General features: G+C 41.7%; 3 protein-coding genes across 4 annotated transcripts; 2 read left to right on the top strand and 1 right to left on the bottom strand.

Moving 5' to 3' along the window:
• The first annotated feature begins 618 nt into the window (after positions 1-618).
• LOC118231163 (interferon-inducible GTPase 5-like) lies at positions 619-12,655 on the top strand. The gene is made up of 4 exons (XM_035424766.1): positions 619-747; positions 1,921-2,489; positions 9,208-9,875; positions 12,617-12,655. The coding sequence occupies exons 2-4, from the start codon at positions 1,928-1,930 to the stop codon at positions 12,653-12,655; spliced, it is 1,269 nt and encodes a 422-aa protein (XP_035280657.1). The 5' UTR covers positions 619-747; positions 1,921-1,927.
• smg9 (SMG9 nonsense mediated mRNA decay factor) lies at positions 11,695-22,761 on the bottom strand. 2 transcript variants are annotated; one of them, XM_035434512.1, is made up of 14 exons: positions 22,540-22,674; positions 22,072-22,260; positions 21,399-21,473; positions 20,875-21,103; positions 19,957-20,054; positions 19,408-19,520; positions 18,410-18,521; positions 17,358-17,453; positions 15,474-15,559; positions 14,655-14,761; positions 14,293-14,400; positions 13,874-13,999; positions 13,335-13,479; positions 11,695-12,765 (listed from the first exon to the last, which is right to left on the bottom strand). In XM_035434512.1, the coding sequence occupies exons 2-14, from the start codon at positions 22,213-22,215 to the stop codon at positions 12,687-12,689; spliced, it is 1,518 nt and encodes a 505-aa protein (XP_035290403.1). In that variant the 5' UTR covers positions 22,216-22,260; positions 22,540-22,674; the 3' UTR covers positions 11,695-12,686. The 2 variants fall into 2 exon arrangements, with proteins under 2 accessions (XP_035290403.1, XP_035290410.1); XM_035434519.1 differs by lacking the exon at positions 22,540-22,674 and adding an exon at positions 22,681-22,761 and having other exon boundaries at positions 11,835-12,765.
• A 63-nt stretch (positions 22,762-22,824) lies between these two features.
• On the top strand, positions 22,825-27,339 carry LOC118236278 (zinc finger protein 814-like). Its single transcript, XM_035434499.1, has 4 exons — positions 22,825-23,115; positions 24,025-24,434; positions 24,648-24,716; positions 25,008-27,339. The coding sequence occupies exons 2-4, from the start codon at positions 24,105-24,107 to the stop codon at positions 26,574-26,576; spliced, it is 1,968 nt and encodes a 655-aa protein (XP_035290390.1). The 5' UTR covers positions 22,825-23,115; positions 24,025-24,104; the 3' UTR covers positions 26,577-27,339.
• The last annotated feature ends 312 nt before the right edge of the window (positions 27,340-27,651 follow it).

Raw genomic sequence — 27,651 nt, 5'->3', positions numbered from 1 at the left:
GGGCGGCGCAATTGACGCGACTTCCTACCATGTCACATTACCTTTGAGTTACTGCGTAAGAAGTGAAAAATGTTACAATTGTTCAGGTTCTCCCCTACACGGGCTACAGTATTTTACAAAATGATTTATCTAATCATTTTCAAAATTCCGCTCACTTTAATTGATCCTTCCGTGAGGCGGACTAAACACAAGTGCGCAGTTTTGTGACTTAAAAAAAAAAATGTTTAAATGCCGTTCTTGTCAGTCCTGCGCACGGGAAGGGAATATTTTTATTAAAACCTATTTTTATTAAAAATTGACCCCCTCAAATATTGGGGGTTCTCAAGCAACTCGGCACCCACAGAGCGCCTATGCTCGCACTGCCACTGTAAACTACAGGTATTGGATATAATGCATTATTTCATTACATTACATTACATTACATTACAGGCATTTGGCAGACGCTCTTATCCAGAGCGACGTACAACATTCCAGTATCGTCTGTGTGACTTTTCATTTCTTCATCATAGAAATATTTCCTGTAAGTTGAAACTTAAATTGTGCTGTACCTGCTTAGGTAAATAGAGCCGTTGCGCCTCACCCACTATCTGCGGTAAAACCGGAAAACCCGAATCTGTATTCCGTGAGTGTGAATCAGCACAACTCAGTAGCCTAAGAGATGCATTAGGTAGGCTAAGTTTAAGGTTTATTAGGTTACAAAGGTAAAATTATCGCTTTTGCGCAGTCGTGATATTTACTGAACGCCAGGTGAGTTTATTTTTTTGTTTTTGTTACTTGCGATTAATTTATGTCGAATCGACCGACATTATATTTTAAAAAAGTGAAAATTTGGTTAGGAATTTCTCTACAAATTTGAAAGCTCTTAAACTTTTGACACTTGTTCATAACAGAAGGGGCCCTGGTCTACGTCCCCCATTTCTGTGGGGGGACGTAGACCAGCGCCCCCCACAGAAATGGGGGACGTAGACTGTGGAATGTTAATATCCCACTTCAAACGTAATCCGATGCAGGCCAACTGAAAAAATCGAACATTTGGATTGGAATTTCTCCCCAAAATTAGTCTCAAACGTTTGACATTAGTTCATGACAGAAGAGGATGGGATCTACCTCTCAGTGAAAATGTCGTATTTAGCATGCATAGCCTACAGTCTGACGCTTTGTCATTACAAATTCAAAGAAATTGCGGATTTTATGCCACTCTTATGTCTTATATTAAATTAAGTTGAGGTGCGCTGGACAACATATTGGTTTCTGCACACTCTAAGGGATATTTCTACAGTGCATGATCAGATAAAGTTAGAATTAAAGCTGACAGTCTACAATTTCACGTCATATTCATTTTTTCCAGTGTTCTGCAGCAGAGCCAAAACTAACATTTGTGTCCAAATACTTACAGACTGTACTGTATGAGTTGAGTGTCGCTAGTAAAATCACCAAGTTCACCATCCCATTTTCTGTAAGCTTACGCTACCTCATGGTGATGTTTCCCTACAGCTGTGTGGTATTTTCCATTTCTACAGTTTACCAAAGTCTGAATTTACATAGGTGGATGACTGTCTGTATAGTACCAATTAGTGTTATCATACACTAAGTTACATGTGAGTCTCTACTGCCAGAATTCATATTGGTGTACCAGAGGGATTTGTCTTCCAGTTAATTCATCCAGTTAGTCAACAAAACAGATATGGTATACTTTTAGTATATTTTGTTTTAACATGATAATTTAACTTCATCCAAACAAAAAAGATCCCTTTACGTATAATGACACCTCCACGTTACTTTCTTTCCAGCATATGGGCTATATGATCTTTGTATTTACACCCCTTTTACAACTACGAATGATAAATATTACGACTTACATGTAACTTTCCCTATACAACCGTGTGTCTATATCATGCTATTTGTATATTTTCTGATTAGGTTCACCATGGCTGAGGATTATTATATAATTCATGAGAATGAGATGAGGGAGATCAAGGAGGCACTGGAAAACAAGAAGTGGAGTGCAGCGGTGACTAAGATCCAGGACTACTGTGAGCAGATTAACCGTGTAGAACTAAATATTGCCATCACGGGAGAGACCGGCTCTGGCAAGTCCACCTTCGTCAATGCAATCCGGGGCCTGGAGGACGAAGATGAGGGGGCGGCTCCAACCGGTGTGGTTGAGACGACCATGGAGCCAACTATGTACCCCCACCCTAAATTTCCCAACGTTAAAATGTGGGACCTTCCCGGGATCGGGTCACCCAACTTCAAAGCAGAGGAGTACCTTCAAAAAGTAGAATTCCAACGCTATGATTTCTTCATCATCATCATCTCAGATCGTTTCAAAATCAGCAACGTGCAGCTGGCCACTGAGATCCAGCGCATGAAGAAGAAGTTCTACTTTGTTCGCTCAAAGATCGACAGAGACATACAGTCAGAGCAAAGGAAGAAGGGCTTTGACAAGGAAAAAACACTCAATTTGATTCGGCAAGACTGCATCAAAGGTAGGGGTCATTGTGAGAAGTGTTGTAAAATTAGGTCCTCTAGTACAGGCTATGGTGACCTCCCGCCTTGATTACTGCAACTCTCTCCTTGCAAGCCTGCCATACAGGCACTACAGATAATTCAAAATGCTGCTGCCCAACTGATTTTTGACTAAGCGGCCAAAACCAGACTGGTGTGAATTCAAAATAACTTTACTACTCCATTCTTTTCCAGCCATCTATAAAAAATTAATTTACAAAAAATCAGTTTTAGTTTCAAACATGTATTTTTATGAATATTATTAATGCTGTTGTTATTAATTTGTTATTATTATTTCTTAGTATCTATTCTCAGTAAATGAATTATTTTCTTATTTTAATCCTACTACATGATCTCAAAGAGTAAGACTTTATCTAGCGAGATTCCCTATCCATAAGAATTCGGTGGTGAAAAAAACTACAATGCGCTCTGACGCATGACACATTCACTTGTAATAACGCATTAGCTGTTGACATAGCCTCGTTATTTCTTATTATTTATTCTCAGTAAGTTAAATAAATTATATTTTCTTATTGTATTCCTACTACATGATCTCAAAGAGTAAGACTTCATCTAGCGGAGCTAATGAGTGAATCAAGTGTAACGTTAGATGAAGCTAAATTGACTGGATGAAATACGTAACGTGAGGCTTGTCCATAAGAATTCGGTGGTGAAAAAAACTACAAATGCGCTTTCGTGCAGGTTACCCGCGCTAAGTGTTGGTTAATTCACTTCTCCAACAGCAATCCTTCTCTCATGTTATCACAACAAAGCTAGATAACATGGCTTAAAACGATCCACGTTAGAAGTGTTTTATCGGCGTTTTTACTGTCTGGTTAGCTTAGGCTACTACGATGACGCGTGACTAGATGGCACACTCGCTTGCAATAACGCGTTGGCTATTGTCACAGCATCATATAGTAGCTAATATCATTATCTCAGATAAAAAAAAACAAATGTGTGATGCATTCAATCACCATTTTATTTTGGCTGGTTATTTATTTGAGAATACAGCGATGTCCTCTGGAAATGTAGATCCTACGCTGCTTATGTGCTCACTGCCACTTCATAAAGGCTTGCTAGCCAGCTAGCTTGCTAAAGTGAACCAAATATGTTACCTAGCTCGCTCGCTTGATAATGAGGATTGATCAACATAGTGGTCGTATAAACGCATTTAATTAAAAACTTTAACTAAATATACATACCTTTTATTGCAGCAATCGAATCTGTGCAGACAAATCTTGCAGTGGAGAATATTGGATAAGGCACGAGTGACAAACGTTATTACAGAAGTAGCGCGTCAGCTGCTGCAGTTCACACTTGTATTAGAGCTCCCTCTACTGGATAATTATAGTAAATGGCAATTACAACGTTCGAACAGGCAAGTACAGATAAATAATCAATGTTTTTGTCGTTTATTATACTTATTTAAAAATCGGGACACATCGGCGGCATAACTGCCGATCCCAATGTCGTCAAAAAAAGTCAAATAATGACCGATATATCGGCCAAACCGATATATCGATCGGGCTCTATTTCTAATGAGGCTAAGGGACATGTAATATTACAGACAGTATGGCAGGAACAGTTAGCTATATTTCCTGTGTTAGTCCCTGTTTACGAGCGCTGATATTCCAAGTCCAGCCAAAACCCTTGTAGAAGAATATGCAGTTTGATCATTGTTTTACATTATATACTCTAACATATAAGTGATTAGAAATGTATTCTTTTAACAGTTTTCATGTGTAATGACAAACTCCCATATTCTTCCCTTCGTGTGAGAAGAGAACATGCTCTTTGTTAAAATGATTAAATCTCAAGCATGAGATAATGACCTGTGCTTTGAAATACTCTAGGCAATTCAGTTACGATTCAGGACAGTTCCATGAACAGGAGATGTGCCTGCCTTTCCCACTTTCTCTCTCTCATGCTGCGGACTAACTGGGCCTGGTGTCTTATTTTAGTTATGCTAGCAAACTAAAATGTCAAGGTTGCTGGGGAAAAAGTATCTTTGTGTTAATGACGAAGAGGTCATTTCTGGGAAATGTTTTTCTAAAGGAGAAACATACGTGTGGCATGCAACCAAGTACAGAACCTAAAAGATAAGATTCCCTATAAAAAGCGTGCAATTTCTTTGTTATGTTGAGTTCATTGCGGTATGCTGGGGAACCTGTCTGTCCACACATGCTGTCTTTGTGCTCCTACAGACTCTGTATTAAAGCGCTTATGATTTGAATGTATCCTTGCTTTCAGTGTTGAGTGAGTTTTAGCCTAATTCAATTGGAATTCGCTTCTACTGAGGAAACAGCGACAAGGTTTTCCTCAACACCCTCTTTGCTCTATTCCCAGCAGACCCCCCCCCCCCCCCCCCCCCCCAGCATAAAGCCACAAAGATGGAGAACTGACCTCTCCTAACAGAAAATATAATTCATCTGTGATCCAGATCCTGCACTAGTCATATCTGGATATACATCACATGGCACTGAGCACTCGTTCACTGAGAAACCATTTTATAAATGCAAATTGTCAGTGAAATTACTGTTTCCCGTCCCCTTATACCAATAGGTGAAGTTTTGTTTCTGATCAAACAGAGTCCCAGCACTTCGTAGGGCTTTTATTCAGCTTGCAAGCAGAGAAAAGAACGAGAGAGTACTCACAGAACTCTCTGAATTTAGGTGTGTACAGACCAGAGACTGTAAAAAATATGGACAAAGCTACTGTAACGTCACCCATTGCCTCTCCGTGGGTCTGTAAAACACGTTTTGAAGCTCAATGGCGGGCGCGGCCATGTTCTCGATTTGGAGCCAAAACCATAGAGTTAAGTGGTCTTGTGATTTTTTACATTACATTACAGGCATTTGGCAGACGCTCTTATCCAGAGCGACGTACAACAAAGTGTATAACCATAACCAGGAACAAGTATGACGAAACCCCTAGAGAGAAGTACCGGTCCAAGTACAGGGAACAACCGCATAGTTCAACTTGGACCCTGATGGTTAAACTGATTAACACTAACAACGAGAACGGCAACAACGCAAACTATGGAAAAATAAAAATAAATAAAAATACAAGTAGTCGTTAAGACAGTTGATGCGCCTAAGTCACCTATGAAACAGCTGCCTAGTTACAACCCTAAGTTTAGTCATTTACAGGGGGGAAGGGAGGGATGGGGAGAGGTGCAGCCTGAAGAGGTGGGTCTTCAGTCGTCGTTTGAAATGGGTCACAGTCTCAGCTGTTCTGACCTCCACAGGGAGGTCATTCCACCATCGTGGGGCCAGAACAGACAGGAGACGTGTTCTGGAAGTGCAGGTGCGGAGAGGGGGAGGTGCTAGGCGTCCTGAGGTAGCAGAACGGAGGGATCTGGCTGGCATGTAGGGTTTGAATATCTTGTGGAGGTATGCTGGGGCTGATACCTTGACTGCCTGGTATGCTAGGACCAATGTTTTAAATTTGATGCGAGCTATAACAGGCAGCCAGTGGAGGGTAGTGAGCAGGGGAGTTACGTGGGAGTGTCTGGGGAGGTTGAAGAGCAGTGAAGGGTTGAAGGGGCGGCAGTGTAGCACAATGGGTAAGGAACTGGGCTTGTAACCGAAAGGTCACAGGTTCGATTCCTGGGTAGGACACTGTCGTTGTATCCTTGAGCAAGGTACTTAACCTGAATTGCTTCAGTATATATCCAGCTGTATAAATGGATACAATGTAAAAAAAAAAAAAATGCTATGTAAAAGTTGTGTAAGTCGCTCTGGATAAGAGCGTCTGCTAAATGCCTGTAATGTAATGTAATGTAATGAAGACCAGACGAGCCGCAGCATTCTGAATGAGCTGCAGGGGTCTGGTGGCAGATGCCGGTAGTCCAGCCAGAAGAGAGTTGCAGTAGTCCAGGCGGGATAGAACCATTGCTTGGACCAGGAGCTGGGTTGAGTAGGTGGTGAGAAAGGGGCGGATTCTGCGGATGTTGTATAGGAAAAATCTGCATGCCCGGGTTACTGCTGCAATGTTGTTGGAGAGGGACAGCCTGTTGTCCATCATCACTCCAAGATTCTTGGCGCAGGGTGATGATGTCACTACGGTGTCCCCTAAGGAAATGGAAAAGTCGAGGAGGGGAGAGGATAGAGCAGGAATAAAGATTAGCTCCGTCTTTCCCGGGTTGAGCTTCAGGTGGTGATTGTCCATCCAGCTCTGAATGTCCCTCAGGCAAGCGGAGATGCGGGCAGGGACCTGTGTGTCCGATGGGGAGAAGGAGAGAAAGAGTTGCGTGTCGTCGGCATAGGAGTGATAGGACTCCATTTTTACAATGTGATTGACAGTCCAGTGCGGAAAAGCCCATCAACCTGAATGAACGATTGCAGAACGAACTTGAGGCTACCTGACTGTCTGCCGTTATGTTTTAAAATATATGATCAAATGTTTACAGAGTTTAATTTCCATCAGTGACTGTACTGTGTCATGTAATCACGTTATATTTATAACATTAATAATACAATTATGTTCAGTTATCTTCAATTTATGTTTCTCGGCAAAACTAATATGCTTAGCTAGCATATCAGCTTGCCAGTGAGCTAGGTAAGCTATCCGTGGTTAGCTCCCGCATTAGCAATATGAACCACAGGGGAAGAACATCAACTGCACTGATGGTCAATCAATCATATATGTGTAGACTACTAATGATTTGACTAGGCTAATTTTCATATAACTGTCTGGTAGACCTGCTGTTAACCAAGCAAGTTATCGTCGTAGGTTTTCGCCAGTCAGTTAATGAGCCATTAACTGCTACTACTCCATCGCCGTTTGTGGTGTTTACTTGCTGGGTGACGCTAGTTGACCGATCGTTCGCAAGTCACTTTTTACCGAATAAAAATTAACACTGTCAGCGGTGATTAACAAATCTACCAAGTATTTTAATAACTGATCTACAGGAGTATAAATATGACAACGCACTTTGAAGAGCAAGTTTTCCACCTGTTGCATAAAGACAAAAATAATGTACATTGAATGTCTAATTATTATTATTTTCTTGCTAGCTTCTAGCTTTGTCACATTCGTGCAGCCTAGCCCAGGTAGACATTTACGGAATGTACACGACTGACAAGCCGTCAAACACGTTCGACAGATGGAATATTTGCCGGTTAGGGTTAGCTAGCTAGTCAAATGGCTTGGTAGCCGAAGTTGCGAACTGTTTTAGCATAGGCTACTGGACTACCACATATAGCAAATAAGCGTTAGCTGAATCCCTTTCTGCCAACGAATTATTTGGTTATGTGGGCTAAAGGAAATAGTAAAAATGACTCGGCTACCGCAAAAAATCAGAGGAGGATTATTTTATGGTCGTCTAGTACAGCTGTAAATAGCACACGCTATAATGAAACCACTACAAAATGGGATGCCTTCATTTTCTGACTTCGCACAGGTGGACCGTGGTCGGAGCCGCAATGTCAAGGCCAAGAGACGCCACCTCCAACCCCCGTGACCACAGATTGTAGCCCCTACTGTAGTTCAGTCCTCCGCAGTAATCCGGAAGTGACGCAAGCTGTACCTCATTGGTCCAGAACAAATATTGGCACTGTGCCCAAATGACGCAATAAATCATGAAATCGACCCATGGAGAGTCATAAGACGAATAAAATACACCTATTATGACTATTTGTTCTTGTGAGAAAAAATTATTGACTTTGTATTTTGATCGCATTTGTACCGTAGACTTACATGGAAACCGGATATGAAAACACCTATACTGGAGCCATCCGTAGTGGCGCTAGTGAGCAACCAGGAACTACAACACCAGGAAATGAGCTTCAAAAACGAAGTCTGGTTTTGGCCACTTGGTTTCAAAAAGTGTTTCAGAGACCCACGAAGAGTCAATGGGTGACGTCACAGTAGCTTTTTTTTACAGTCTGTTTTCAACCTTCCCAAGTTCTCCCATGTCACTCCTCTGCTGAGGTCACTCCACTGGCTACTGGTCGCTTCCAGGATCTGGTTTAAAGTCCTGATCCTTGCCTACACTGCAGCCAAAAGGACGGCCCCTGTCTACTTACAGGACATGATTTGATTATATACGCCTGCTCGACCACTTTGCTCTGCAGAAGCAGGGCACCTTGCACCCCCTTCCATCCAAGTAAAGAGATCATGGAGCTTCTGCACCCTAGCTCCCCAGTGGTGGAACAAACTCTCCTGTCCCTCTTCGAACCTCTCACTCACTACCCATCTTCTGCCGTGGTCTGAAGACTCATCTCTTCAGAATATACATCAACTAACTGCCACCACTCTGTGAATGCCAACACTCACCACCCATGTTACATGTACCCCCATTCCAGCACTTTTTGTAATTTGTATTTGTCCTAATATTGTAGCTTGTTCTTCCACCTGTTTTGACTTGGCATAAGTTAGATCAGAATAATGTTAACTGCAGGAAGTGAACTGTGTTCATGGCTATAAATAGCTGTATGAACTGAGTATTGTACCTTATCGAACCTGTGTTTTGTAGTTGTTCCAGTGACCATGATATGCACTTTTGTACGTCACTTTGGATAAAAGCATTCGCTAAATAAATGTGATGTAATGTAGTACAACTGTTCTGAGGGAAATTTAGTAGTTCGTTTTTTTGAAGGTGGTACATCAGCAGTAAAACGTTTGGGACAGCTGACCATTTAAATCTGTCTTCCATTTGCTTATTTTTAAATGGTACTATTTTGTGTCTCTAAGGCCTCCAGCAACATGAACTGGCATCTCCTTGGGTCTTCCTCATCTCCAGTTTCCACCTAGATCTCTACGACTTCCCACAGCTGGAGGATAATATAGAGCAACAGCTGCCTGATCTCAAAAGGCATGTCCTCCTGCTGTCGCTGCCCAACATCACCCTGGACATCAACCAGAGGAAGAAGAAAACCTTACAAGCCCACATATGGAAGTTGGCCTTGCTGTCAGCAACCGTGGCAGCTGTGCCCATCCCAGGTCTGTCCATGGCGGTGGATGTCACCATCCTTGTCATTGAGCTCATCAAGTATTACAAGGCTTTTGACCTGGATGATAAGTCCCTGGAAACTCTCTCTAACAAAACAAATGTGCCGGTGAAGGAGCTGAAGGCAGTCCAGAAATCCCCCTTCAACAAGGAAATATCGGCCAACGTGGTCATCAAATTGCTGACCAAATGTGCTGGGGCAGGGCTGATGTTGCTGGAGTACTGGGTCAGCACAATCCCGGTGTTGGGCTCCATGGCAGCCGGGGGGATCTCGTTTGCCACCATTCACAGAATGCTGACGACCAGCTTGAATGAGCTGGCAGATGACGCACACAATGTCCTGATTACAGCTTTGCAGCAACACATTGTGACACAACCAGGGCTCATTTTTCACCAGTTCAACTGCTTTTGGGTTAGTGGGCTTTTGATCTTTTTATATCATATGCAGTAGAAAATGCATATATCTTCAATATATATTTTTTATATTCTGCATTCAATCACAGTTCTCCATGGGTTTTCACAGGAATTGAACTTTAGAAATATGTATACTGTACAGTGTCATAAAAAAGTAATTGCCACTTACAGAATTATTCTATTATTGTGTATCTGTCACACTGAATGGTTTATACAAAATGCATTAGACCAAGGGAAACTGAAAAAAACACAAGACACATTTTTAAATTCGAATTTCATTTCTTTAAAGAAATGTTATTAAACACCCATATCACTCATGCAAATAAGTATTGCCCCTGTAGTAACTCAACCAATAAACAAAATTTAATTGATAATTACATTCAGCTGGTTGAACACAGCCAAGCTTGATTGCAGCCTGCCCTGTTGAATCTTAACCTCACTCATATTGAACTTTACCATCAGAGTGAACAAGTTAGCTTTTATTTCATCGTTCTTACATGCTTATGTATTTTAGCATTTTACAGAAACTACTGCTTTTGTATTTTTGTCTCAAATGCAAGTACCTTATGTATTAAAATTCAGTCATTACCATTACCTTTTGGAGGGTGTTAAATTTTTATTTTATTACTTACAAAGAGCATTTTTACCTGTTAAGTAGCAGCATTGGGAAAATAAGTTTCTTTGAGGTGGTGTGCTATGTGGGGACACTCACCAGTTATTCTTCGTGACGATGGTGTGAGAGAGCTGGCAGCGAGACATGGCCAGGACCTGGCTGCGCAGCTTGGAAGCCAGCGAGGAGAAGTTGGGGTCAGAGCCATTGCAATGAAAATTGTCAGGTTGTGGGAAAGATGCAATACCTGCTTCAGTGTTCTTGGATGGTCACCTAATACAATCAACCTAATATAATCAACCTAACTCAATTATCAAGGGGGGGTTAGACCCAAAGCCTCATGGAGATGGAACCACCAGGGTGAGGCCAGAGTAATTAATGGGTGTGATAGGGGTTGATTAGCATACCTTGGTGACATTGACCATTAGGTTACCATCCTCACAACATACATATGTAACAATGTCGATTTGTTTACCTGCCACCCAATCAGGTACAGGAACCTGCATTTTATTTTATTTCAGATGTGGGGTATAAAAGCTTGTAAACACTATTTTGTAATTGACCTGCTTTGCATTTACCCGGTATGTTGGATACTGTAAATAGATACAATTTTTTTGCTTTATTATTAAAATTATTAAATTGCTATTAACCTAAATTTTGAACTACGAGTCTTACTTACAAGAAGTAAGAAATTCCTTTTGTTTTTAGTATGTTTGTGTAAGAGCTGTGCAAGAGATCAAAGCTGGTTTTCACAGCAGGATATATCATTATATAGCTAATATTCAACCATTAATAACATTTTTTAACAACAATGAATAATAACAAGTGTTTTCCCCAAGTCAAAATGTGTGACCTTCCCGGGATCAGGACACCCAACTTCAAAGCAGATGAGTCTGACAACCTTGGTCTTCCCAGCTTTAATTTGTCTCCCGATAAGATTGACCGTACAATAAATCCTCCAGGCTGCGGTGTCATCCGCCAGTCCTCCCAATTTCTGGAGAATGGGACAATCTGTTTTTCACAATTAGGCCTTGATCATTTATCTTTTTGTATACTGACTAGTTCTCAGACAGGGTGTCTTCTCACTTTCCAGAACTAAGAATAGACTATGCAAAGGTCTAAACACTTGATTTGAAACTATTTGCTATAAAGAGTATATTTCGAATCACTTACATTGGGATATATGGTAAAACAATAATCAAGAGAATAATAAAGGATATATTTAATCACGTGATTGTCTCTATGTTAACACACATATACTGTCAATCAGAAAATTACTCTTACAATGGCATTCCCCTTTGACATCAAAATGTACCCAGGCAATCACTGAGCGTTTGACTATACCACTTCTTATATCTTGCTTTATTTTTTATTTAGAAAGAACCAAACATTACAAGTTAATGAGGACGTTTTCATGGGAATTAAACTTTGTGTATTCTTTAGGAATATATAGTACTTTTTTCAGTTTTTATGTGGATGTGTCAACGGGTCTATACAGAAAATGTATTCACACCATGGACAAATACATAGCTGGTTTGACTTATTTTATAGAAGGAAAATCATCCACATTTCAGGGAAACAATCCATGCTCTGTTCTGTTTGGGACTGGTATAGCACATATACGGTTGGAGTGGGTATTTTATATTTAAAATTAAACTAATTTATGTCACATGTAAGGCACAATGAAGTCCACCAATCTGTAGCCAATGTAATCTGTACATACATGTTTTAATGCTGTATATGTGCAGGTCTATATATATATTTTCCCAGAATAAATCATGTTCACAAACACAGTGTATGTTTTCATTCATTATGAACTGATGGCACTATGTTGAGTTTGATCTTTTTGTTGTTAAATTAGATGTTTCACTTCTGTCAATGCTCGCTTTCTAAAAACATGAGTGACTATGGTTTGTGGGAAACAAGCCTACATCTGGTTCCCTCCTCCGAAATGAGGCACGTGCTACAGGAGCAGTCCCACAAAATGCTCCAGGTGAGAACTTGGCACGTCGTCACATCTGGTCTTCAGCAGATCCAGGAGAGCTTGTATCTGGTGAAACCGTGGTTATTTCAGGAACGTGGATTGCTCCATTGCCCCCGGAGCCGAACGTGTCTCTGGTCCCCTCCAGCAGCTCAGGGTGTCCCGTTTCCACGGCGATCCACTGTAAGGCGCAGCCATCGCAGAGGCTTGTGTGGACGCTAGGAAAGCAGCCGGCTGTACTCGGAGAGCGCCGAGGACTTCTTCACCCCGTCCCAGATCCGAGCAGCGTAGTGGAACCTGACCAGATCCCACACACACACACACACACACACACACACACACACACACACACACACACACACACACACACACACACACTGTCAATACAGGGCTGGGGTCAGTTCGCGCTGCAAAAATCGGTCAATTCAGGAAATTTAAGATTCTCTACGGGAATTCATTGTCGTTAATTTCATGAAAAGGCCGAAGCGAAACAGGAATTGACCAAAACCTCGGTGTCAGGTTCAGTTCCCTGTATTACTGTCATTTTTTGTATTCATCACATTTTCACTAAGCAGCTTCAGAGGGAAACTAGGGGACATGCAGGCTCTTTGGTTTAAATGGAAATGAATATAAGCATTCTGTACATCCCATAATTCAGCTTCCTCTCCAAAAAAAGAAAACACCAGTCCTGCAGGTTACCCAGATGCATAAAACACCAAGATAAGGGGTGATTATTAGTAAATATTTCTGAAATTATTTCCATATTTACATTATTTCCTTTTCATACAAGGGATATTTTACCTGTTAAGCAGCAGAATTGGGAAAATGAGTTTCTTCGAGGTGGTGTGCTATGCAGGGACACTCACCAGTTCTTCTCAGTGAGGATGGTGTGGGAGAGCTGGCAGCGAGACATGGCCAGGACCTGGCTGCGCAGCTTGGTAGCCAGCGAGGAGAAGCTGGGGTGTCCCCGGTAACCAGGGAGCAGGGAAAACAGGGGGGTGGAGCCAGGCCCTGACACACCACAGAAATATGTTAGACTGACACTGGGGTAGAGAGACTAGGCAGAAGGGTAAAAACTACAAGCTGAAGCCAGCTTCACTCTTGTCTGGGTCTGCAAAAACTCTGACGGCAACTGTGATGGCATTTATAGCTTTTAGCAGAAATCAAAAGATAAGGCCTTGGCTGCAGCATTGCTTGGGAGTAACGTCATCAGCAGGAATCAAAAGCAGAAATAAAGGTGACTGAACAGCGATAAAAGGTCTGTTTTGTTTGCCAGGTCCTTGGCATATCATGTTCACCTCTCATTTAATTGCACAGGGAGGATTGCTTTACATTTGCTATCGCTGCTAATGCACTGATAACGTTATGACGCCGTGTTTTCGTGAGACTTTGATCGCTCTCAGACCTCCCCTGGTCAAAGCGTCCTCCCCCTCGTTCTCAAGCTGTGGCAGCAGGAACAGGTTGACCTCCGTCTCCAGGTAGTCCCGCCCCAGGCCAGGGAAGATGTTACAGTCCAGCATGGACAGTGTGCCTGGCAGGGGAGCGACACAGCAGTCAAGCCAGACATGTGTTCACAGACAGACAGCCAGGCGCTTTACGGTTGTGGGATTCCTTAACAGAATTAGCCATACAATAGTCCCTTTTGTTTCCATGTAATTAAAAAATATTTTGGGGTGATTTACTGTCTGCTAGCTTGATGGTCTGTTTCACCATTACACTATTTTCAGGGAGTTTTTTTTTTACTCCCGTGACTTCCTGGTGCCTCCTGAAGACCACTATTCCACACTACTATTACGACACGCACAAGCACGCACACACTCTCACCTTTGTATTTAAGGTGAGAGTGGGCCATCAGCTTGTCCATGGTCATGTGCATCTTCTTCAGGTTCCGTGGACAGAAATCATCCCGCTTGGCTTTGTTCTGCAGGAACACTAGACAGAAAAAAAAAAAAAAACTCTGGATCATTCCGGATCAAAACGTACTGTCCTGCAGTTTGTGTGGGATGGAGGAGGAGGGCTGGGACTGAGAGAGATGCCTTGGGATGGGGGGGGGGGGGGGGGCTTGTTTAAATGGGGGAAATTCATTAAAATAATTCAACCAAAATTACTATAGTATGTCCCATCTACCTACAGTCTGTCTGCATGCACCTGCTTGGGCCCCATCACTGGCACGGAACAGAGCTCACCGATATGAGGGTAGTACTCAGACCCCTCTTCAGAGCCCGAGGAACCGGCGCTGTCGTGGCTGGCAGACGGGGTGGACGGCTTCAGCATCTCCGCGGTCTGGAGGAACCTGGTTTGGAATTGACTGTAATGATGCCGCAAGCACTCGTGTACGGGAACAGGGAAACACGCACTTCATTTTTTGAGCTTAGCTACATTCAGCTCTTCTAACTCTTCACTCTTCATGATTTAGCTGTAGAACCCCTGGGCTTCTGGAGGCTCAGGTTAAACAGGTTTGTGTAAAGACACGGACAAAGAACTTCTGAAATAGGATCGGAGCCTACAGCATACACACCCATTGCGATTATTATTATTTTTTTGTGTCCATAGTGCTAGGAAAGAAATCTACTCCCAAAACATCAAGAAACATTCAAAATAAATACTTTATTCTCACACATTTTTTAACTTAATAAAAGTAGAGATCACAGAAAGTGTGAGGGGTGAAAGGCATTTAATTTAAGTATAACAGCTAAATATGACACAATATGAAACCAGACCTGGCTGTGCTTTATGTGAAAGACTAGAATACCTTGTTTAATAAAAAATGTACACAACTAAATCCAGATGCAGTCAAGAGACCCCTGAAACTGGACAAACATAACTGCAGTTGCCATCGACTTCTAAGGGGATTAAACAGTGCTTGCATATGGCTGGTGTTTGTGCCGAGTCTGACACCATAATCTGTATTATCTATCACAGATTTTATTAAAACAATCTCTATACATTAATACCTTTTCCATTTAATCTTTTTCAAACATTGTGATTTGTACAAGGGAAAATACCTGTAGAGGTTGATGTCAGTGAACCAATCCTGAACCACAATCACCACATGGCACACGGTGAAGAGAAAGGCGGCCATTTGCAGGGACTGTCACAAAATATGAAAACGGAGATGTCAGCAGCCACACCGACTGCAATATACCACAAATGCAACAGACCACAGGTGTACAATGAAAGCCAATCCACTTATACAAGTCGCCCATTTATTTATTTGATCCTAACTTTTTATAAAAAAGACATCATGACCTACAGTTGTACACAGCATAATAGTCTTGGTGATGATGTTCAAGGCACAGTGCAATCAAAATCGACCTTTATCAATAGTTATATAACAAAGAACCTTATGAAATAAATATAAATATAAGAAAATAAGAATGTGTTATTTTATAATAAATAAATAAAAAAAAACATTTAAGATCGTCTCATTGTAGTAGCTAAGAAAATCCCAGAGCTTCATTTTAAGTTTAAATACATCTGTTTGTACGCATCTTATCTGATGCTTGTTCTTCTGTAATGCAGCGGCACTGAAAATAAGGATCTCGCCCTCAATGCATCTCCAAGATTTAATTAAAGGTTTAATGAACCAATGAATCAATTATTCTGCTGAGACTTTGAATGAGTTTTTAATGCTTATACTGCCCACTGCTGGAGGACCTGGTATTGGTTGCTGGAGACCTGCTTTCTGATGTCACTAACCCGTCATTTTACATTTCAAAAGTTCACCAATAAACAGTGATGGAAATCCAGCTCATTGTACTATATTAGCATGCCTGCTTGTTATGTTACAAGTACTGACTGTACTGTTGGGACTGTAGAAGCATTATGGAGCCTGTCAAAATTTAAGAGTAACAAAGTAAAATACAGCTGTGCAAAGAGCAACACATTGAATAACTAGCAACGCCACCTGGAGTCAGAGGCAACAATGGTTCTCTCACCGAGACTGACCAGGGCTGGCTTGTACATTTAAGGCTGAATTACTCAGATCCTACCACTGATTACTAAAAGCTAGTTGGAGTCCAGTTAGTGGGCCTTCAATAAAATGTGCATTTGTGAATACTAATTCCAAAGGAACACTCCCCCCTCCCCCCAATCCTCCAGTCATACCGTTCCAAAACACTTCATATCAAAAAGAAATGGTATTGTTTTCCCATTTATAAATTTGGAAAAGTCAAGCATAATTATTTTTCTTATGGCTCAATGGAAACTTTACAAATAAAATGGAACCTGTTAGTTCGGAAACATAGTTACAGGATAGTAACAGATTTAAACAAAAAACCAACACAGACAACAGTCCTCCAGAAATTTGTAATGCACCCATCAACTGTTGATGCCAAAGTATTACACATTCATAAGGATCGTAGACAAAGCTGTGGCATGGGCTAATCTACCTTTGGCAATGGCTGAAAAAGGCCAAGTATCTGTGCTAAAGTGCACACATTCTGCCAGTACATAAAAAAGAAAAACGAGAAGGGCTTCTTTTTAACTGAAGAAGAGTGCTGTGCATTCAGTTCCATTCCATTCCATTAAAAAAATACATGATCGGTTGAAAGATCATTTTTTTAAAAAGGGCGAAAAAAGAGGGAAAAGGTCTGGCAACAGAGTGCTGTGACATCAAAAACATTTAACAAAATTGCAAACATAAGCGGTACAAAGACATTTGAGAAAAGTGTTGTATAAAAACAACATAATTCAGAATATGTGTTCAAAAAAACTACAAAGTGCAAGTACATGAAACTGCGCCTTGAAATCAGACCATCCCTATTTAGGTCAGAAATTAGGCTAAAAGTAAGTCTTTTCCCCCCAGAACAATGCAAGACATTGTGGTTTAAAAAGAACAAGCCTGGAACAGAAATGAAATGTCTGCCCCCTGCTGGCTCGATACTGACCTGCATTTCAACATAAGTATGGGGGAGATTGTACTCGGGTGGAAGTTTCCGGTCGTTATTGATGAGATGATCCAAAATGGAGGGACTCAAGATGGGCTTGAGGGTAGAAGAATATTCCTCATTAGTACCATATCTCAGGAAAACCATCATGTCATAGCCAGGAATCTTCTAACCAGTGTTTACAGATAGGAATACATGGACAAACATTGACTTCATTTTCATATATAATATATTTATAAGCCCTGCATAAGGGCAACATAACAGCCACATGACATATTTGTAACGTGGAATTACATATAGCACAGAGGCGATGAGCATTAATTGGTAAACCTCAAGAGTTAAATAGTGTAGCAGTCAGGAATGGAATGAAATGTGCCGCTATTTCAAATATATTCAATGGCAAGCTTGCATAATCATATATTATGGATAAATTAGTCAGCAAACACGTCAATTTATTAGTTTGTATTAATATAGCATGTATTAATAAAGACACAGCCAATGTACTCCATTAACAATTATGCAGGATTAATATATTTTGAGGATTAGATTAGGGACGGGTGGTTCCAATTTTAGTGTCAACACAGATCAATAACCAAAACAGCCATCTTTCACAAGGGCAGGAAAACTTTAGTTGTGATTTCAGATCAAAGTGCTAGTTGATCGCTAAGCCGCTCTCTCAAGTTAATTATTAATTTAATGACAGTCATCACTCAGTACACTACTACATTTTAAAATTTAACATCTGACAAAATTGCCCATGGTTACCATCACACCTAGGCACCCAGGCCCTGGATGTCAGAGAAAACACGAACCTAAGCATCCATCCAAATCCAAGCATCAAGCGTCTCTGATTTACCCTGTCAACAGACCCAGTTCGCATTTCAAGCCTGAGCATTCGCAAGAACTTATGAGGAACGTGCATTTCATCCACAGTAAATGCTACCGGCACTGTGGTACATACATATTTTAAGCTCATCAGTAGTAGAAGCAGTGCGTGTAGGTCTAGGATACGCAATGACAAAGCACTGTACAATGGCAGCGTTTAATCTGACCTGTGTGTCCAAAAAGATGACCCTCTCCTGGGTGATGTAGAAGTCAATTCCACTGCTCTGGTTGCCTCCTCGCTCCTTGATCTCTTGGCTCTGTGCCCTGAACACATAGGCCCTACACAACACAAGCAGGGCCAAAGGTTCATGTGGGTTTAATCCAAATCTTCACTACGGAGCAGTGGTAACCAACCCTGTTCCTGGAGATCTACCGTCCTGTAGGTTTTCACTCCAACCCTAGCAAAGCACACCTCATTCAACGTGTAGAGATCTCATTGAGCTGCTAATTAGCAGAATCAGGTGAGCCAAATTAGGGTCGAAATGAAAACCTACAAGATGGTAGATCTCCCGGAAATGGGTTGGTTACAACCGCTATAGAGTACATGATGCACACTTGGAAGAGTCAGCAGACTGCAGCACAGGCCAGAGCACCATCTTTGACTTGTATGGAAAACTGCCTGATCAGAACATGGCTCTCTTACCACACCGACACAACAAAAGATCTGGTGTGAAAGCCCGTTGCCCCTTCCTGTCTGGTCAAATGAAGAGTGCTGGCTGAGAGCTGGTGGTGGTCAAAGAAGGTTCAAAAAATGAACTTGTTACCAGGGCACATGGGCGGAGTTCAGTGGATATAAACGCCACTCTTCATTATCATTTCCATTTCATTACAAAAACACCCTTCTCTGCTTTTGTCTTGTAGGTCTTGAGGCATGTGCCTTGCCAGTGCCACTTGCCATGATGGCAACTTTGCCTATCTCTAGCTCTGGTGCCATTTTCTTACCACTTGAAATGCACTTTTTTTTTTACACAGTTTGGCTAAAAACCATCTGCAAAATGACTAATCAGTAAGTACTCCAAACCACTTAATGCGGGCTAGTTATGTTTGTCCAGCACCCAGGCGACACCCAATTGCATTCTTGTCCAGCAGAGCGTGTGTCATACTAGTGGGACTACAGTGCTGGGAAGGAATCAAGCAACTGAGACCACGGGCAGAGACACCATACCTCTGGTCCTCTTCTGGTGTGTTTGCTGACAGCAGTGACATGATGGTGGACTTGCCCGTTCCCTGCAAGCCAATAACTCCCACGACCAGCATGTCTGTCTGGTCCCGCAGGTACTACCAATCACGGGAGAAAAATAGCTCCGTTAGTTCGCATTATGGCACGGAAGATTCAGCAGGTACATGAAGGCGAAGTTCGCAGAACTTCAGCCACAATACATTTGAAGAAATATCTGATAATAAATCATCAGATACTAAATTGGTTACTGTAAATCACTGGATTTACATAATCACCCAAAACTCCCTTCTCATAGATATATATATATATATATATAGGTATACAAGGTATATAAGGATCAAAGGTATTGCAGATACTCACTACTGCAAAAGCTTTAATCATTAATGCTACAGAACCTATAATGACACAGACCCATAAGACCTTAATGGATGGAGTTAGAAACGATTGTATCTGTCCATAGATGCGAGGTACAGCACGCATGCATCACTGCTACTACTTAGGCAAAGGCTGCCAGTCACAGTGGCTTCAGCTCACCTCCATAGCGCTGTCACACCAATTCATCTGGTCATCCACCAGCTTAATGCTGTGCTTCATTTTCTCAGGTGGGAGGAGTTTTGTCTGGCCAATCACAGCTGTAAAAAAAAAAAAAAAAAAACAGAACACACACACACACACACACACACAGAGGTGTCACTTCTTTAAAATAATAACGGTGAAGAGCATAACGGATGTAAAAAAATTATATTAAAAAACTGAGCAAATACCATTTACATCCATGCGGTACCTTAACAATACCTGCACGCTAACAACCACAGTTACTGTATGGGTCCTTATTACCAAGTCTGCAATATGCCGGGACAGAAACCACATCGATACAGCCTGTCAGTAAGAGAAACAGGCCTGAGGAAGACCTGCCATATTCCCAGCACTCCTCAAATAGCACTGCTCAATCTTTAATTTCCCATGTATAAATTAAGCATACTTGCTACCATCACATTGCTGACCTTCTCCACCCATTCTTGCTCCTCTACTCAACCTCCATTATGTCTGAAGGAGAACTCACCAGGTCATCACCATAAGATTCCTTGCCAAGTTATACAACTACTATGCCAGTGTCTACCTATTACACAGCTACTAAGTCTAAATCCAAATGCAAAAGCATTCCACATGTGAAAAAGCCATCTTTGTCATTTTCATACATATTCCACATACCGATCAGTCATCAGTGTCAAGTAGGCCGGATCCTCCTGCTCTTCAGAAACAAACTCCTCTGATTTACAAGATATTTCCGCTACAACTAACACTAAGACATCAATTCAGATAAGGCAACAGGAGAAACAAAATGGTGGTGTTTGGCTGTGTGCAAATAACATGGGAAATGCTTGCATCTCTGACTGCAGTGGACTACAGTGAAAAGAGCTGTGAAAGCAGTACGTATGGACGGAAACTCACGGTCCACGGAGCCGCTGGATGCAGTCGAGCCCATTCCCCTGTTCTGGATCTGGTACACTGGCTGGGTGGGGCGCTGCCCCTCCCTCTCTAACTTAGCGGCTCCAGGGCCAGGGGCTGGAAGGGCTACATCAGGGGGGGTCCCTGGTTTCCCTCCTTCCTCCCTGGTTTTAATGAGCATGATAGGCTTTTCCAGGGCCGTACTTACGGGGGCACTCTGAATTGGCTTAGTCTGCAAGAAAGACATTTTACCATCAAGCACCAGATGCATGCAATAAAATAACTTATTTTGTCACCAAACCAGCTAACACTGACAACAGCAAAATCCATAACTCGCAGGCAGCCACAGTTTACCACTATTCACAAGCCGATTTATTTTTTGGTTTTAAGGTTTAGCATGAGCCACAAGCTGGTGGATCAACATCAGGATTTGCTTCTAGCCAAAGAGTGTATCAATAATTTTTGCTTATTATGAGCATGTTGTTTTAAAATGAGTCTAAATTATGTGCAACCAATGTCTTTCCTACCCTCTCTCCAGGGGGTTTTGCCAGTATGATAGGGGTCTTTTGAAGGACAGGGCCGGGTGGTTCTTCACTGCCATCCTGCACAAATAGACGTACAAGTTACACGCAAGAATAGCTCGCAACACAAAATTTAACCAAATGTAAAATGATTAAATTGAGCCCACTACAATATTTCCTGTTTCTAAACATTAGGCCTACGACGCAGTTACAGTCAATTCTACCTTTTAAAGTTTTCCATGCACAGCTTAAGCATAGGACGATGTTAGGACATCATCCAGTCGAATGGTCACTCCACGTCAAATTAGCACGAGAATGGAGTCCTCTCAGATTTCTTTAAAGTTTGGCAAGTGTAGATGGTTGAAATACTTCCTAGAGCTACTTTGAATATGCAGCAGGTACACATCAGCTAGCTATCCGGTGGTAGGTGGGTTGTAACTAGTAGAAGTCGGTGAATAACTGTCCAGTTGTTCACATATTTAGGCAGATGGGGTTATTAGTCTGGATTTTAATCACCTTTGAGAATCGCCGTGTAACGCCCTCTGGTGTTATACAACGTACCGATTGATTGATTTATAATTTTGTCAAGAGTGAATCTTGGTCTTCGATTCTTAGTTGGCAAATAATAACAGTTGGAACTCTTATTCGTGTGCTACATCAGCAAGCAAGCTGTGCTTACCCTGCGCTCCCGGGGGTTATATTCACGCTCACGACCAGGACCGGATAAATTCTGTCCGGGTGGACCAGGCTCCCGGTCTCGGCGTCGTCTTCTCCTCCGCCCCTGTCCGTACATTCCAGGCTGGCTATGCCCCGACTCAGACATTTTGCTTTAAAACGTATGTTTGTTTCACATACAGTACGAGCAAGCCTGGGAATGATTAAGAAAGATATCTAACGTTACATTGGCAAGTCGTATGAGTCACTCAGACCACTTAACGTTTTGCTACTAAAGGTTAACGCAACAATATGCATCTAACTGTTAACTAATAGCTCACATTTCCACTCAGCACAATACTCGATGATGCTAAACATGTTACATGTTCAAACTTTCACACTGGAAACTGTATAGTGTCGTTACCGCACCAGTGCGTTCACTTATTAGATTGGAAAGCTAAATACGGCTTTAAAACAAATTATTCTAGCCTACCTTCAAAATCTTCAAATTGCTAGTGAAGGCAGCTACCGACACCTGAACAGTAGAGACGTTCCTACGCGACACCTGAACAGTGGAGATGTTCGAGAACGTCAACGTGCACAAACCGCGCGGATTCATTGATTTGTATCTAACCTGGATGTATTGCAGCAGTCACTGCGCCCTTTAGGACCATCTCAACAATGATAAAAGTATCTGCGCAACAATGGCTTCCAGTGGAACATCACTACAGTTGACGTATGGGGAACATGTCTACGATATATTAGTTCCAGTCTCTTTTGCTAACGCTAGTTTAACCACAGGCGTTGCAACAACCTACTGCAGCTATTTACATGTTTTCAAGCGGAACAATTCTTCAAATGTTATTGCACGTTTTTTTTTGTGTTTGGCACAAAATGTGCAACAATTCTACTATTGCGTGCTACCACAAATTTAACGAAACGTCCTCGCGTAGTTCGAAAGTTTCAGGGGGAGTGACCTGTCTTCCGTAATGGGGAGAAATGAAAAGGACAGTAATTTCACTGTAATAATGAAAGCATAATCTGACAAACTCGCTGATGCAAAGGAAAGGTAAATTATATTGCAATTTGCAAACGATTTTCTCTGTCTTAACTTACAGTAGTCTAGAAATGTCTTGTATAATGTATGCCGATAACACTCTAACTGTAAAGTTATTTTTTCTAGGTAGGAAGCTAGCCGACGCCAACATGTCATCTTGTTAGGCGATTATTCATTTCCTGGTTATATAACAAAATTTGTCCGTAATCTGTGTTTTAAAAAGTTCACATACAGTTCGATAACTCTTTAGATGTAGCATAACCAAGTGATCCATTTGTTCGTTATTAGATCTGTTTCGCAACGCATTCAAAATGAGGTAGCCTAACTTTACTTGCAAAGATAACATAGAATCGATTAATTAAATCCGAATCAAGTATTTGACCCAGGTAGCCAACTTTTCTTTGCAAAACAATGAACTCTACTGATAGATCGCACGTTTGCAATTAAAATTGTGATATTTGAGAAAACTTTTCCTAGCAATTTTATACCGCAATTATATCAAATAATTAACGGTATAAAATAAAGAGTTCATTGTTTTGCAGTTTTGCATTTTGAACTATGCGTTGCGAAACTAATAACGAACAAATGGATCACTTGGTATATGCTACATCTAAAGAGTTATCGAACTGTATGTGAATTTTTTGAAACACAGATTACGGTCTAGTTTTGTTATATAACCAGGAAATTAATAATAGTTTCATAATGATAACCAGGAAATTAATAATAGTTTCATAATGATTGATCATTTAATGACGTAAACTAGACAAGACTGACATTATATTCTGTCCTGAGTCACATGTATGTTTTGTTCATAGAAGATTAAATGTGACCTTAATGTAATGTAGCCAGTAGGCTACTAATGCTAATCCAATTTAAATTCCTGTGTATTATGTCTTGTTTACTTTGTTTATTTTGTTCCAGATGGCATCAGAGGTTTGAACAACAGGAACCCATGAAATAACCCTGCAGGATCTCTTGCTGGTGTTATCTTAACTGAGCCAATGTCACGGCAGAAGGAAACAGTAGCATGCTGCGCAAAAAACTGCCCTAATATTGGTTTAACCCCCTCGGGCACCTCAAGCCCTGTTATCCTGCACTCCTTTCCTCGGGGGGGCTCCGGCAGTTACAAATTATGGGCGGGCATGGTGGGCGTCTCCCCCCTACCTGCTGTGCCCAAACTGTGCTCGCTCCATTTCGCCCCGGATCAGTACAAGAGAACGGGCATCGGCCATCGTACACTGCTGAACGAAGACCATTCAAGGCCAAAGAAGCTTAAGAAAAATTCCTTGCCCTCTCTGTTCTATGACAGCGATGGAGAGCGCTTTGAAATGGTGTGCATTTTCAGAGGTCATGATCAGAATGTTAAGGATAATTCTGAGCAAGAATGTATAATGTATTACATGGTTATTTTACAGTTGCAGGCTTGCAAGACATGTCGTATGTGAAATAAAGCTGATGTAATGCAGTTTAGTTCTAACATTTTTTCTTGTTCATTGTTAAATACAGCCATCAAACAGTAAGCCCTCTTTGGTGTTCTGAATCAGGTACCAGTCACTATTCCGGAGTATTCCGACGAGGACTCTGTTGACGACGTAACACTAAACTCTTGTTCAGTAAGTGGTCTTCTTAGTCCATACATTGTGAACAGTTGTTAATTCACCTTCAGATATACAGAACATCAGCATAATCGGCTGTGGCATGAATATCATTATCTTGTTCAAATTCTAATTAAGAAGATTTGCTGAACTGCTTTTGTTGTGCATGAAATATAGTTGTACTATGACAGAATTTACAGCAGTAAATTAATCATTGAGACACAGCATGGGCAGTGTAATGAGATTTATTTGAGATTGCATAATCCACATTTTCTTAAGAATAATTGGTAGCTTTTTATCTTTTTTTAGGTAGGGCTCCATCCAGTTTGTACAGAAGGGCAGAGAGGTACCCAGGATTCTGGAACATTCCCTGTAGAGAGTAATAATGTTGAGACTGAGGAAAACAGTGTCGACCAGCCCCATCCCAGTAGTGTTCTGAATTGGCGCGGTGGTCAGCAGCATGCCTTGGTGGATAATGGCATGAGTAAAACAGACACAGCGGCCAGTGGAACCATATTAGCACACGACTTTACGGGAGAAAGAAGCAGAGTTATTGGGAATCATCCAGGGAACAGGAGATTTGGAAAAGGTGCCCATGGATGCAACTTTTGCGGCCTCTCCTTTTCCTCTCATCTCAACTTGGGCTCTCATTTGAGGGTCCACCGCGCCCTTCCCTTGAAGTGCCGCTCATGCAGCCTGCAGCTGCCCAACCACTGGAAACTCAACCTGCACTTGAAGGTCCACGGTAAATCATTCCCCGAAAGCAATGCCTCCATTGCCACCTCTGCGGTGAGCCAGGAGCTCCTGTTTGAGACCCTGAGGTTGTTTGAGTGCAAAGATTGCGGGAGAAGGTTTGAAAGTAAGTTTTGGCTGGCTATGCACGCCCAGGTCCACTCGTCCAGCTGGCAGAAGGCTCAGGAGAGGGCTCTTCTTCGTCGCAAGGAGCTGTCAGAAACAGAGACATCTAACCAACCGGTGACTACCATTCTGCAGGGAAGTCTTTCAGTTCTCACTCAGTCCCCGCTTTTCCGGTCTAGGGAAGTCCTCATGAATGAAATCTTGGGAAAGACAAAGATGTCTCAATACTTTCCCCGAAGCTCACCTCAATTGAACTCTTCCGGTTACACCACTACTTTTCCAGATAACAGGCTGGACGTTTCCATTAAAAATACCCAGCCCAAGGATTACAAATTCAGCCTCCAAGGGAGGTCCCTAGCCGATAATTCACAGAATGCAGAAACCTCTGACTTCCCTCCCTTGGAATCAAGACCTGAAACATTACTCAAGATCTGCATGTTTGATCCATGCCACAACACAAAAACCTCAGATGCAACCAAAATGGGATTTGTCAAGAAAGTGTATGTCTGCCAGCAAAACCCAAAAGTGACTGGGATGTCTGAGAACAAAAAAGTTCAGACATTTGAAAGTCATACTGACAAATCTGTGGACGAAGGCTGTGTTGAATCGCAGAGTTCACCCCTTACAGCTCTGAATAAACTGCACGTGCATCCTCCCAGTCGATCGCAGTTTTCCCCCGAAGCGCGCCGCTGTTCAGACTGTGGCGGACGTTTCACCTGGCCTCATTCGCTTGCTCTGCATCGGCGGAGGAGACACAGGAGGCCGCCGTCTGCCGAGCACGCGTGCCAGTGTGGCCGATCGTTTGGCAGCCGCCTCAGTCTTTTTCGCCACGAGCTGAGGCACGTCCGATCCGGCTGCTACATCTGCTGCCTTTGCGGCGTGTCGTTTAAGAAGAGTGCCAGGCTGGTCAGCCACTGGCAGAGGCACCGTGAGAATGGGCCGCTGTTGACCTGCACCTGCGGATTGACGTTTAAAAGGGTCGGCGGCCTTGTGTGGCACCTGCTCAGGAACAAGCCGTGACTGCACCAAAGGATCCAGTTCAGAGAATCTGCCTACCGAATCAGATACAGTCAAAGCACTGCTGTCAGGTTGTTAAGATGCAAATCTGAATGCTTATCTTTTGACATATTTATTTTGGTGATCCATTGACTAACATGAATGTAAAAAAAAAAAAATCATGCTGGGATTCCACAAGAATGTATGGATTAAGATTTAACAAAACAGACTGCAAGGTTTAGGGGTGTATTTCCTCAGCGGTCCGGAGCACCAAATGTCGCACGGCATACATGCCTGATTAAATTAAGATTTGTAAGCTGAATTGGCGTTAATATAATGCACCATTGCATAATTATATTTGATAGCTTTCAGACTGTATGCAGTTGGCCATAATGAGTAAATTGTGTTTGTTTTTGTTTTGTTTGCTTACCAAACATATACAGAACACCCTCACACACATTTTACTATGGACATTTTTTAAGATATTAAGTAAACCAGCTCATATTTGATGCTCTAAAAACTAAAGCAATAGTTTATCTGAATGCCATTTACATGCAAAATTCAACTTATTTCAGAAATGTTAAAATTATCAGATCATACATGTCAAGTAATTATTAATTGTCTTTTAAATAAGAGCAAAGAAAAACCTTCTAAGATGAGTAATTGTTAAATTATGTATCTGGGCCTACACACTGTCATTATGGGATGGGGAAGAGGCAGATAGATGGGTGGGATGTTATTGTTTTTCCCTGGTGATTCAGACCTCAAAAATTGTTTATTTTTTTTGCAGTGGAATTTTTTTTTTTTTTTCAGAAATAAATATAATTGATCCTCTTGTCTGTCTTTGCAAGAAAATCTTTGGATTTGCACGGGGTTTTAAAATTTGTGGAAGCATTGATAAACACCTACATTGGATGGTTTTTAATTCATTAGTGGTACCTGTGGAGGATGAAATATATATTTCCACCACTTGAGGTATCTGGATTACTTATTGTCTATTACAGCTTGTTTTGCATCTCCATGCATATTTCACAATTGAAGTATTAATAGTGAATATCATTCCATTATTATTTTTTTAGAGCTCAACAGAAATCTCTGA

Source organism: Anguilla anguilla, chromosome 1 (genome assembly GCF_013347855.1).
Source record: "Anguilla anguilla isolate fAngAng1 chromosome 1, fAngAng1.pri, whole genome shotgun sequence".
Taxonomy (NCBI): Eukaryota; Metazoa; Chordata; class Actinopteri; order Anguilliformes; family Anguillidae; genus Anguilla; species Anguilla anguilla.
Note: the sequence above shows the minus strand (reverse complement) of the source record. Positions and strands in the feature narration are given on the sequence as shown.